At 41.9% G+C, this 12,734-nt stretch overlaps 1 protein-coding gene across 6 annotated transcripts in view; it reads right to left on the bottom strand.

Moving 5' to 3' along the window:
• STAG1 (STAG1 cohesin complex component) overlaps window positions 1-12,734 on the bottom strand; it is a 178,718-nt gene that overhangs the window by 6,203 nt on the left and 159,781 nt on the right. For all 6 annotated transcript variants that reach the window (XM_068145373.1, XM_068145377.1, XM_068145378.1 and 3 more), the window contains 5 exons: window positions 11,878-11,979; window positions 10,267-10,415; window positions 9,058-9,186; window positions 4,161-4,366; window positions 615-786 (listed from right to left, as the gene is read on the bottom strand). In XM_068145373.1, the coding sequence (XP_068001474.1) occupies window positions 615-786; window positions 4,161-4,366; window positions 9,058-9,186; window positions 10,267-10,415; window positions 11,878-11,979 (758 nt within the window). The remainder of the gene's footprint in view (window positions 1-614; window positions 787-4,160; window positions 4,367-9,057; window positions 9,187-10,266; window positions 10,416-11,877; window positions 11,980-12,734) is intronic.

The raw sequence follows: 12,734 nt of genomic DNA, 5'->3' as shown, positions 1-12,734 counted from the left end.
ACAAAGCTGGCCTCCAAAACAGACATTGTTAATTTTCTATCTTCAAATTAATAGACATAGCACATAATAGCATTCTCTGAACACTTCTCTATTCTTAAGTTACTGAAAGATAATAACATATTAACCTCTCTAAACAGAGGTGATAAAATGTGAGTTGAGTGACCAAAAGTATGTATAATTCAGGGCAAAATAAAACTGCTTGCAGGCAATTACCCCAGAAATAGGAATAACCAGCTCAGCAGCTAGAATTGAACAGTTAATTTACAAGAAACCAGTTAGGATGTCTGGAGAGCCTTAACTGTACTATGACATAGGGCAGAGGAAGAGAGAACATTTTTAGAGAAACAGGTCAACCCAGCCTGGGGACACAAACACCAGGAAGATTTCACTGTAATTGCCTGGTTGTGTTATGAGATAATTTTAACATACGGAACTTCTGCTGTGATTTCGTTACAACGTGTTTTACCTGGGAACTGAAAATAATTGAAGTACTGCAGAGCTGTAGCCAGGACATTTCCAGTTGTTCTTGCAAACGAATGCTGCATGCATGGAGCCACAGGTAAGGCTCTTGTCACCTGGCTTGCTGCTTTTGACACTGAAAAGACAACACTTACTTGTGTAAAAAATCTTGTTCAGATCCCTGCTCCGACTCGTGCTCCTGGATCTGCTCTCCCATTTGTCTAGTGTTCTCTCTCAAGACAGTTGAGGTGAGCTGTGGTGCTTGCAGTGCCCCTGGAGTATGTATGGTTTCGTTCCTGCTCAGCCATGAGCCTTCTAGGCTCTCATCTAGAAAAAAATATATCTAACATTACTGACACAGTTCTGATAATAAATGGTGCAGCATTTACTGCCTTCAGGATCTGCTCAGCCAGCTCACTGAACCAGCATCTTACATCACTAATGGGAGCCTTTCATCTGCTGACACACTTTGATACAGGCAATTTTAGTGGCAGCACCTTCTCCAAATCTGATTTCCAATAATTTAGTGTCTTTTCAAACAGCTGTGCCTTTAAGAGATCAACTGGTTGAATATTAAAACAGAGAACATTTGCAGCTCTGATTTGCTGTTCTTTCAAGGAAGGATTACTTTGGTACCAGCTATTCCCAGCAATAACAACAATTTGAAGTAAAAGATGTTTTACAAATATTTAACAAACAAACCCCCCATACGCTGCAAATAGTGCACTGCAGCATTACCCAATACTGTTGTTTCTTGCACAGATACAACACAGGAAGTCCCAGTTACTGTATTCACAATCTAAATGTAACACTGTCGGTGTCAGATGCATGCAGCAAACAAACACCGAAACACCGAGGGTGGAGGGTAAAACCTCAAAGCTAGTCAGCCTAGATCTTTAGAAACTTCAGTGAGAAGCACTTCGGTGGAGTACAGAGGAGGCATTGGTGGGTGTGAGACTCAGGGGTGACCTTATTGCTCTCTACAACTACCTGAAGGGGGGTTGTAAACAGGCAGAGGTTGGTCTCTTCTCCCAGGCAGCCAGCACCAGAACAAGAGGACACAGTCTCAGAGTGCACCGGGGAGGTTCAGGCTGGAGGTCAGGAGGAAGTTTTACACAGAGAGAGTGATTGCCCATTGGAATGGGCTGCCCGGGGAGGTGGTGGAGTCGCCGTCACTGGAGGTGTTCAGGAGGAGACTTGACAGGGTGCTTGGTTACATGGGTTAGTTGATTAGGTGGTGTTGGGTGATAGGTTGGACGCAATGATCTTGAAGGTCTCTTCCAACCTGGTCTGGTCTGGTCTGGTCTGGTCTATTCTATTCTATTCTATTCTATTCCCTGCAGTGACTTCAGGCAGCATATTCAGAGCTGATGGGAGGACTGGAGATAGAAGGTAACTGAAGTCTAAGTGGGATGCTGTGCTCAGATTGTGCAGGGAGCAAACCAGAGAGGAAGGAAGATGGACTTGAGGAGAATGTGACAGAGCAGACAAGTGCGCAGGCAAGGGACAGGCAGAAACAAGTGCAAATTGTTGGAGCAAGTGGAAGACAGGGGAGATGACAAGAAAGGAGAAGAAAAGATCACAGATTTCCTAACAAGAAGATGTGGTAAGAAAGTAGATGGAGGTGTCAATGGATTTTTCAGTTTTTCTGATGCCTTTTAATACTCTTTGGGTATAAGTGTTGTGTAAAATATCACCTATTCTTCAATTGACTTTTGAGCCTTTTTATTGCAAAGGTTTTTTTTCCCCCTTCAATCCTATTTATGTTTGATTCCCTTAAGGCATTTTGAAGACATCTCATGGGGCAGATTTACTTTCAGTAGCTATGGGGAATATTCTCCAACCTGGACAGTCTGCTGAACCCAGTACATTCTGGATTTAGGTGAGAAGGGAACCAGAAGGAACTACCAGGATGTAGAGAGGTCCCAGTTTGTAACTGTATTGCCAGATCAAGAGTAAAGCCACATTTTTTGCAAGAGTTCTGAAAGTATGAAAAGATGAAAACAACACCAAAGATTTGTGTACATACAGACCACCAATTAATTTGTTCACAAGACTGGTTCCTCACAGCTTCGCTTATACAGATGAGTGAACAGCAAGTACGTATTTGTGAGGATTGAATTGAGTAGATGTAGCACTTTGGGACACAGGTATTGGGTAGAAGGTTGGACTTGATGACCTTAGAGGTCTTTTTCAACCTTTATGATTCTATGATTATAATATCTGATTATTTCATCATTGTTACATACAAAACAAAGCTTTGTAAAGAAATGGGAGAGGGGAAAGGGATGAGGAGAGAGGAAAAAGGAAATAACTTTCCAATCTGTGTTCCTCAAAATGCATGTCCTTGAACGTGACCCAGAGCTGTATTTGCGGCGTTCCAAGGACGTGCCCATACCCCAGCCCACAAGAGCACCCATCAGAGGCAGTGCTCATCAGTCTTTTTTCGGCCACAGATCTCCTAGTGCAAGCTGCTGCAGAGTCAGATCTTTCAAGGCCTGAACTGCCATAGATTAACCCTATGAAATTTTAAGTGGAAAATTCTGGGCCACAGCTGTTGCAAAGAAAGGAGATATTCAAACCGAAAGCGTTGCAATTCTCCCTTCTATTAATCATTTATAGAGGAGGATATGGAAGAGCATAAGGCAAACAATGCCTAAAAAGACTGAGACTTGCCTTAGAGGGAAGCAAAGACACTACAGCACTTCTGAGGAAAAGAACAGGATATTGGTAGAATACAATAAAATCAATTGAAAATAATAACAAGAGGAAAAAATAATCCTTATCACTGGAATTCTGTGAAAATCATGGTATCTTGATGGATGCAGAACAGTGTGTGAAGAAAGCAAGCAGTGTTTTATCTACTGGAGTACTGAACTCCAGGCTGGCTATAAAGAACTGAAGATCTTGGTGCACCCTCTGCTCAGAACAAGCTGTAGCAGGAAACTGACTCAATTGTATGGGCAAACTTTTAAGAATATTTTGGGAAATAGCTATGTTTTCAGGCAAATTTGCATTAGCTTCCACACACTGGAGTTACTACAGTAGCTACTGACCTTGGTAAAATCCCTGAAATTTAAAGATCCCACTTGTACCTCCTCTGTAGTGAAATAAGAAATGTATCTCTCCAGAAGAGCACACTATATCGTAGAGATTAATGAGGAACAGATGCAATCTTGTAAGAAGTTGGCTATCATAGCCTAATTCCTGATACACATGCCTGGAGTTACAAAAAGTACAGACACTGGGATCAACACCATTTTACACAAAAAAGGTATCTTTAGTGTTCTCCAGTGGCTCTGTGAAAATACAGACCTGCATCACAACTGCTGCTTTGAGTTTGCTCTAACACCCTGTTAATTAACAATGGTTCAGACTGAAGTGTAGGCAGAAAGAAGTCCATGACTGCAAAAGGTGCAGAGCAGATAATTACACAGACACTTCTTGTTTCCAGCTTCACTAACAGCTTTTAGTAGCTCTGAACCTGCAAATCTCAGTGAAGACAAACAAGAAGAGGGGCTTGTTACGGAGTTTCTCCGTGGTACAACTTGACAGGAATTTGCAGAGCAGACATTTGGTTGTTACTACACATAGAATGTGTCATATCCCTCAGCATTAACTGGTAATTCCCCAAAAGCAAAGCTGTACTATATGTACAAAATGAGAGACCCCTCTACCAGGCAATCTGAAAGCATACAAACCTTCTACTCTCTTTTTGTGGAGAGGTGGCCGTCCTTTCTTATTCCTTACTGAAGAGGCTTTGCTGCTGCTGCTTCCACTGTTAACGGACATTCTGTCGTCCTCACCACCCGTAACGAGAGAGTTCCTATAGGAAATGAGTGGAAGCCACACGTCTTCTCTTCTCTCCATCATCTGTTCCGTCAGAAACTTCTCCAAGTAGGAGTGGCTGAAAATAAAAGACAATGGTTAGAGAGGCACAGCCTGTTGTTTCCTTTTCAACTGATCTGCAACCCCTCTTCAGTGGATCTGCAGCCTCTCTTCATCCTGTTGAGTGCTTAACACTAGTTCACAGATTTCACAGATTGCATCAAGTTGAAAGGGACCCTCAAAGGTCATCCTTGTCCAACCCCACCTGCAGGCAGCAGGGACACCTCCAACTAGATCAGACTGCCCATTTAATTAAAGATTTTAAATCACTGCATTTTAAAACTAATTACAAAGTGCATCAATGCAGGACGTGCTGAGCTAGAGCAAAGCACAAGTGTGGTTATTAATGTTGAGCAGTTTAGAAATGAAGCAGGCTCAGTCTGTTGGCAGCTCAGGCCCCAGTCTAAGCTTGACAAAGGGATGCATTCTTTCATAGTCATTTCTGTGCAGGTGCTGGGATAGTTTCAGATAGTAGTAAGTCTTTCAGTTCAGGCAGTTTTTGACTAGCTGTTCATAGATTGCATTGGGTTGGAAGGAGCCCTCAAAGATCATCTTGTCCAACACCCCTGCAGTCATCAAGGACACCTCCAACTAGATCAGGCTGTCCAGGGCCACATAAGTCTGCTCCTGAATGTCTCCATGGATGGGGTCTCAACTATGTCTGTACCAGTACTTTACCACTCTCATTCCACATGGTGTTTCCATATTTTAATTTAACACCATGGATAGGGCAGCCAAGTCTAGTTGAGAGACATCCCTGTCCATGGCAGGGAGGTTGGAGTACGTGATCACTAAGGTCTCTTCCAACCTAAGCCATTGTGTCCAGTTCTGGTGCCCTCAACACAAGAACAACATGGGCCTGATGGAGTGGGTCCAGAGGAGGGCAACGAAAATGGTCAGGGGGCTGGAACACCTCTGCTACAAGGACAGGCTGAGGAAACTTGGGTTGTTCAGCCTGGAGAAGAGAAGACTCTGGAGAGACCTTATAGCTGCCTTCCAGTACCTGAAGGGGTCTACAAGAAGGCTGGAAAGGGACTGTTTACAATGGTCTGCAGTGATAGGACAAGGGACAATGGTTTTAAATTAGGATAACAACTGAATTTCTAGAGGTAAGGACACCACACTAAGGCTTTGCCTCCTTTTAACTTTAGTCACCCAACAGTGTCTAGTTGATTTGAAAAATTAAACAAATGCCTCCATAGCACAATTCACTTTACTCTCTGAGATGAATTCTTCAGGATTTCCTTGCCTGTATGTGCCTTGTGTGTTTGGAACTGCATTAGCAGAGATCCATTTTTGCTAAACTCTAAGAGCCTGGCACCATGTAGTTTTAAATTAAATTCATAGATTTGATGAAATCCTTAAACAACTATCACTATTCTGGAGGTTACTCACAAAATGAGAAGTCCAATAAATAAACAGGATAGGAAAAGCAAATTCAACCAATGCTGTTGCTCCATTCCCAAACTGCAAACACCTCCCTTTTCTCCCCCTGTATAAAAAAAGCCAGCAGTGATCCAGAAAGGAAGCAGAAGCCCTGCAAAAGCACAGAGTTTGCAGAACTGTGGTGGAAATGGCATGCCAAGGGCAGGTGACACTTGCAGATATGCTGGGTAGACAGCTAAGTTTTTAGCAGTAGGGAAGCCAAGCTACAGGACATCTGGAAGACAGACAGCTACAGACTCATGAGATTTCAAGGCTACTCTAGAGCACTTTTTCCTCCAGACAAACAACCCATTGCTGAATTTAGGGTCAGTCACTGGGCAGGGAGGGAGGTAAATGATCCTGTACACAGGACTTCTCCACCAGATGGTGGTCATGTACCTTCCTGTTCATAGGCAACCTCTTTGGAGGGAGAGAGGTCCCTGTGGATTGGAGGAGTCAGGCTACAGAGAAGGGCAAATCAACCATCCAGACTAAGGCTGAGTATGGCATGTCAGCACAGCACTATGGGCAACACAGCCACTGCCTGGCGGGTGCAAACGTGACAGATCTCTCAAGGGAAGGAATGCAGGTATCTCCAACAGAAATCTTTACATACAGGCAAGTTATCTTGATTCTTTTCACAGTCACCACAGCCAATGGAATCTAGGGCATGTCTGAACTCATCTTCAAAGAGTGATTTAACACAGATCAGATAAATCATGCCTTAAAGGACCCATTTCTTGTCACTGATCCTCAAGCTCAGCTCAAGTAAATAGCTCAGACAGAGATGACTACAATAAAGATAGGCAAAACCAGGAGAAATTGACTCCACCACAGCAATCTCTACAGTTCTGCAAAAGAAGCCAGTGGTTGCATATGTGGGCACCAATGAGTGGGAGAACCTCTGAGAAAAACACTGAAATGGCAACACAGAAGGTGAAGAAACAAGATCTCCTGAAGTACTGAATTGCATGCAAAGGAGCAAGCCACATTAAACTGTGACGTAAAGTGTAGAGAGTGATCTAACTTAGCATTTTAGAAACTGGGGAAAATTGTGGAAAGGATGATGGCTGTACAGGAAGGGTAAGCTTCACTAAATTAAATTTGAATCAAGCTAATGGCCCTTAAACTAACAGATGCAGGAGAATCTACAGTTCAGCTAAGAAGATAGTCCTAAAATCCTATTATCCTTAAGTCCTGTCCTGAGGAATAGTGCAGAGATTGAGAGGATTCAAGGATATAATGATGAAGAGCATTTTCAAGAACAAAGTGCCCAAGCTAGAGCAACTGGATCATCCAACTCTCAAGCTCATTTAACTCCTGCTGTGTTTGCTGAACTGACCAATTATTAATACAACAAAATAATTAAATTGGTTCAAGTGTGCATACATTCAAAATTGTACCCAGATGCATTTCTAACAACACAGATAAAGCTGTAACCTTTCTAACTGTTAACTTCAATAGAAAAGTCCTTTAAAACCAAAAAAGTTTGCCAGAAAGAGTAATTTGAGGGAGTTACATTAGATCTATATGGCTCCCACTCATTGTGGTCAGAAAATTGACTGGCAAGACTTCTACAGCCATAAGTCAGAAGATCTGGCAATTGCATTTTTAAAATGGTCATAAAGTTACTCAAAGATTTAGTTCCACACTGGGCATGTGGTGCTTGGCTGATTTTCCTTTATTGCTTCTGTGCTGTGGCCAAACCCTGGATATTTGGTACATAACACATTAGCAATGCAGAGCAGTGATGCTGACAGCATCTTTGCTATCAGCCTGCCCTCAGCAGAGCAGTTTTTGCCAGTTCTGCTGCTGTCTGTAGCCTCTCTGGGCAGTCTGTTCAAATGCTGCCCATAAAGCAGCATTTCTTGGTCTTTGTTCAGGTCTTACCAACACCACTTTTGATTTATTGCATTTCCAACATTCCACCTGCAGTAATTACCCACCCTACCAAATTCAGGCTGCTTGCTCTAGCCTGCCAGGTCTCTACCACCCTGCTCTGTCCTAACAGACAATGTGTCCTCTCTCAGCTTCTTCCTGTTGTGTCAGTCACAGAATCCTTGACAAACCTTTATTTTCCAGTGTAACTCAATGTATTAAAATCAAATGTAAGCATGCATTTGTTATTTATATCAATATCCAACAGAAGCAGATGTTACTGCCTGTACTGCCAACAGTTAATTTTCTTTTCCTAGCCTGAAAAAAAGATCCTTGTTTATTTCCAGTGTTCCATGGGAAATTTTAAGGAATACTGTTTTGTGAGGTCTCAAACTCTCCACCTCACCAGTGGATCAAATTCTCCTTTTCTCATTTATTTTTATTACTTATAAAATGGTGGTTAATGATGTATGTGGAATGTCTCTCTGGGACATCTCGTAGCCCCTGCTGGTGCAAACCTTGTAGCACTAGATTGACTAAGCCCATTGGGCTGTGCAGCCATCCAATGAGATCTGGACAGGCTGGAGAGCTGGGTACAGGCAAACCTCATGAAGTTCATTAAGGACAAGTGCAGGGTCCTGCATCTGGGGAGGAATAGCAATAGGCACCAGTACAAGTTAGGAGCTGCCCTGCTGGAGGGTAGCTCCATGGAGGAAGACTTGGAGTCCTAGTGGACAGCAAGTTTGCCATGAGACAACAATGTGCCCTTGTGGCCAAGAAAGCCAATGGTATCCTGGGGTGCAGCGAGAAAAGTGTCTCCAGCAGGTCTAGGGGAAGTTATTCTTCCCCTCTGCTCTGCCCTGGTGAGCCACACCTGGAATACTGTGTCCAGTTTTGGGCTCCCCAGTTCAAGAAAGACAGGGACCTGCTAGAGAGAATCCAATGGAGAACTGGAAGGATGATTAGGGGACTTGAGCATCTCCCCTATGAAGAGAGACTGGAATCCCTGGGGCTGTTTAGTCTTGAGAAGAGTGAGAGGGGATCTCATCAATGTGAGTGGGTGTCAAGTGGAGGGGGCCAAGCTCTTTTTGGTGGTGCACAGTAGTAAGACAAGGAACAACAGAATCAAGCTTGAACATAGAAAATTTCATCTCAACACGAGGAGAAACTTCTTTACAGTGAGCCTGATGGAGCACTGGAACAACCAGAGAGGTTGTGGAGTCTCCTTCTCTGGAGACTTTCAAAACCCACCTGGATGCATTCCTGTGCAGACTACCCTAAGTGATCCTGCTTTGGCAGTGGAGTTGGAATTGATGATCTCTGGAGGTCCCTTCCATCCTCTAATGTACTGTGATACTGTGAAGAGAGCCCAGCAAAACTCCCAGAAGAAAATGCAGCATTACTTACACTGTCTTTTTGTCCTGTCTCAAGAGCTTGGAAGAAAATTCACTGAGCACTTCAAGGAAAGCAAGGTTAGGAGGTGGATAGTCTTGTCCTTTCTGATTCTGATATTTGAAGGCAAATTCTATGCCATCTCTGTAGGAAAGAAACATGAGCATTTTCAGACATTTGCAACAAGACAAAAAAGTTGCCCAAAATCTGAACTGTGATGAAAATCTTTGCATCCCACCGTAACTTCTCCCCCCCTGTTATGAGCAAATAGCTGAATTAGGACAAAGGGGAATCAAACGTTCCCTCTTTATTTGGGAGGACTTCAATCTCAAAGACAACCAGCTGCTAATCACACGGTAAGAAGGAACTTACCACCATCTTGGCTAGCAGAAACAGCCAACTGGTTCTTTCTTGCTTCTGCATGAAGCAGAAGCTTGCAATAAGAATAATTTGTAAGATATAAGAAGACAAAACTGATTTAAGGAGACAAAACAAGTGTCAGAAAAGAGAATTTACTTACCAGTACACTGATAGCTGCATCATTGCCTTATCTTTGCTTTACTATTTGAGACTACAGAAAACAATTTATTTTCACATTACCTAGTAAGGGTGCATTTGTGCCTTGACTTCTCTCTTGCTTGGCACAGGAAAGTGTCTGGGAGCATTTTGATCATGCTTTGCTAATCTTAGTCTTAATGACTTCAATATTTTAACCTTTTGTTAACATGGGAAACTCATAATTTAAATTTAGCAGCACCTTTCTACACTTCCCCACACAGCAGTTACTTAAAAGCTTCAATTCATTAAAAATAAAACAAAACAAACCCTGCCACAACACAACAAAAAACAAGGGTAAAAAGATAATTTCCAAAGTATTTTTGGAATATCTGTTTTTGATGAAGCTCTTGGTGGCTACAGAATCCGAGTTGTATGGCACAGACAACTGTCTACGGTTCACACAAGTGGGTATAGTCCCAGTGGCTTTACTTGGCAGAGGTAAATGTTGCCATTCCACTAAATTCCAACAAATAATTATGTAGTGTCTGGTTTTATTTCCTTCCTTACACACACATCTGCACCTCCCACCACTTTTCAACACAAACTGTAAAAGAAGACATCTTTATTTCACCACCCGTTAAGATTGTGTACCTTCAGGAAAGGTATGCTGAGCAAAAGTTGTGATCTAAAGTAATATAAAAATCTAGTTTATTTACCACCACTCACTTGTGTAGGGTGGCCACAGCCTCTCTTGTCTTAATCTGATCCAAGCCAAAAGTGAGGGCAAACCGACGAGCCAGCTCCTTAATTCCGCTAACATGGGCAGACGTCCTGTCCAGATTGGGACCTTGCTCCTGAACGAGCTCATTAAACAGCTGGAGAAAGAATTCACTTGTTAACAAATCTGCAAGATACAAAATACTTTTCTCAAGAAACACTTTTGTTCTTCACCTCTTAGGGCTAAGAGTGGCTATTACAATGACTTTTTCACAGAGCTGTAACAGTTCTCTTATTTTCGACTTCTAATGCACTTCAGGTCCCAGACCTTCTGCTGTGTAACTGCTGTTTGCCAGCTGGCCCCATCATGTACTTATGTGGATGGTAACTCTTGAACAGAATTTTATACTCCCCTTCATTGCACTGCATCTATTATTCTCCCAACACATCATGATGGATCTACATTCTCATTCTGTTTCCTAAAATACCTGTATCACCCATCAGATCAGCATTTTCTTTCAACTGAGGGAGAAAAATTGCTATTTCATCATTCAAGACTTAAGGGATATCTGAATAGCATTACTGAGTAAATGCCTACAAAGCCTGCTTGGCAATGCTCTTTCCATACCATAATGAACCCCAGTAGTTTTCTAGCCAGTTCTGTGTCTTCCTCTGGTATTGCCATTTAGACCACATTTTCCTAACTTGATAATGGGAACATCAAGGGAGAGGGTGTCAGTGACAATATTAAATCAAGTCACATTAAATCTACTGTTTCTCTAACGTCCACAAGCTCTATTACCATAGAATTAATGAAAGCAGCTTAATTTGAGTGATTTCTCCTTGACAAATTCATACTGGCTGTTACCTATCATTTAGACACTTGCAAATAGCTTGCCTAATTATTTTTTTTTCCTCATGGAATTACATTGACACTGGCCAGTTCTTCTGCAGGTAGAGCTGTTTTTCTCAGGTTTTCACAGATAACTCTCAGATTGCTGCAGGAGATGTGTTAGTACAATGCTACAAATTATGGAGGGTGCAGATGATTTGAAAAGACTTTGGTGTATAGAAGTAATTTCCCTGCATAGTGGATATAACTGGTACTTCAAGGGTCTACATGGTCTTTAGTGAAGCACACACATGGCAAACTAGAATGGATTTAACCATCAAGCCAGTAATATATGGTTGATGTAAAGCAAATTTTTCAGGACAAAACCATGTTTAACAATATTGGATGGCTTAAACTAATTAGCCTGAAGGTTGAAAAATCAATCAGTGTTTAGACAAAATGTAAACCAAATTCATTACTTCCAGCTAATTATAAGCAAAGTCATCCTAATTCTTCTTGTTCACTAGGCACCAGTAAGCAAATGCTAGGAGCGAATTGCCCTCAAGGCTCTTCTCTTTCTACCATTTCAATGTGACCAAAACTTTGCCAGTGTGGTCTTAAGAAGACAGAGATTACTGAGATAAATGAACAGTGACAGCTCACATTGATGAGTGAGGTAATCTCTGAAGAGAGGTGTAGTATTTTTGCTTCCCTGTCAAGGGCACCAGAGAAAATCCTGTCCAGCCCCTTTGCAGTGAAGCATTTCTAACAAAAATCAATATTCTTACCTGTTGCAAACTGAGAATGAGTGTCTTTGCACACTGGATTTTATCAATTTGCCTTGTTTTGCTCAGAGTTTCTTTAATGATATCTCCATAGTCATTGTAGTACTGAAAAAAAAATATGGAAAAAAAATTCTTTCAATCTCTATGCTGGCAATTTTATATCATTTCCTACCATTTTCCTGATAGAGAGGTTACTTGCAATTCTTGCTTTGAAACAAGAGTCTGAAATCCAGACTTTGTGACCAAGTTCAAGATCAAAGTTTAAACTAACAGGTAGCCTGCACCCAGTGATGAGGTTAGGAACCTCTCTATTTGTTGTTATGTATTTTTAAAAACATTTGGAAAAACCCCCAAAGAGTATTTCCTACCCAAAATTAAGTATTTGATGACAGTGATCCTTGGCTGCAAATTCTAAAGAACAACATGACATTGAACCAATGCACTCTTCAGCAGGTAGGTGTGACCAGACACCAGCACACAGGTGCGAAGCTCTGTGTACAGTGCTAGGTGAGTTAGGTAGCCAAGAAAGGAATTAATTGGAGCCAGGAAGCTGAGTAAGGAATTAGTCAGTAGGAAGGGCTGATTTTCTGTATGTTGGGAAAATGGCTGCAGAAAACCACAGTCTATGGTATTGACCATTTGGGTAGAAAAGCCTGCAGAACCATTCAAACTTTCAGGCTAAGAATATAGATTAAAACAATTAATTTCCAAGCAGTATTCATTCAGCTTCATTAACATTTCTGCATTTGTAATCACTTACTTGCACTTCCACTAAAATACTGCTCCTGCTTTCTTTGGTAACCTAACTAAAATTTGATTTCTCTCTCTATCCCCAGTTTGAAGAGAAGGAGGAGCATGGG

Source organism: Melanerpes formicivorus, unplaced genomic scaffold (assembly GCF_026170545.1).
Source record: "Melanerpes formicivorus ecotype bairdi unplaced genomic scaffold, bMelFor1.0.p_v2 SCAF_12, whole genome shotgun sequence".
Classification (NCBI taxonomy): domain Eukaryota; kingdom Metazoa; phylum Chordata; class Aves; order Piciformes; family Picidae; genus Melanerpes; species Melanerpes formicivorus.
The sequence above is the reverse complement of the archived record's forward strand: the minus strand, read 5'-3'. Positions and strand labels throughout refer to the sequence as shown.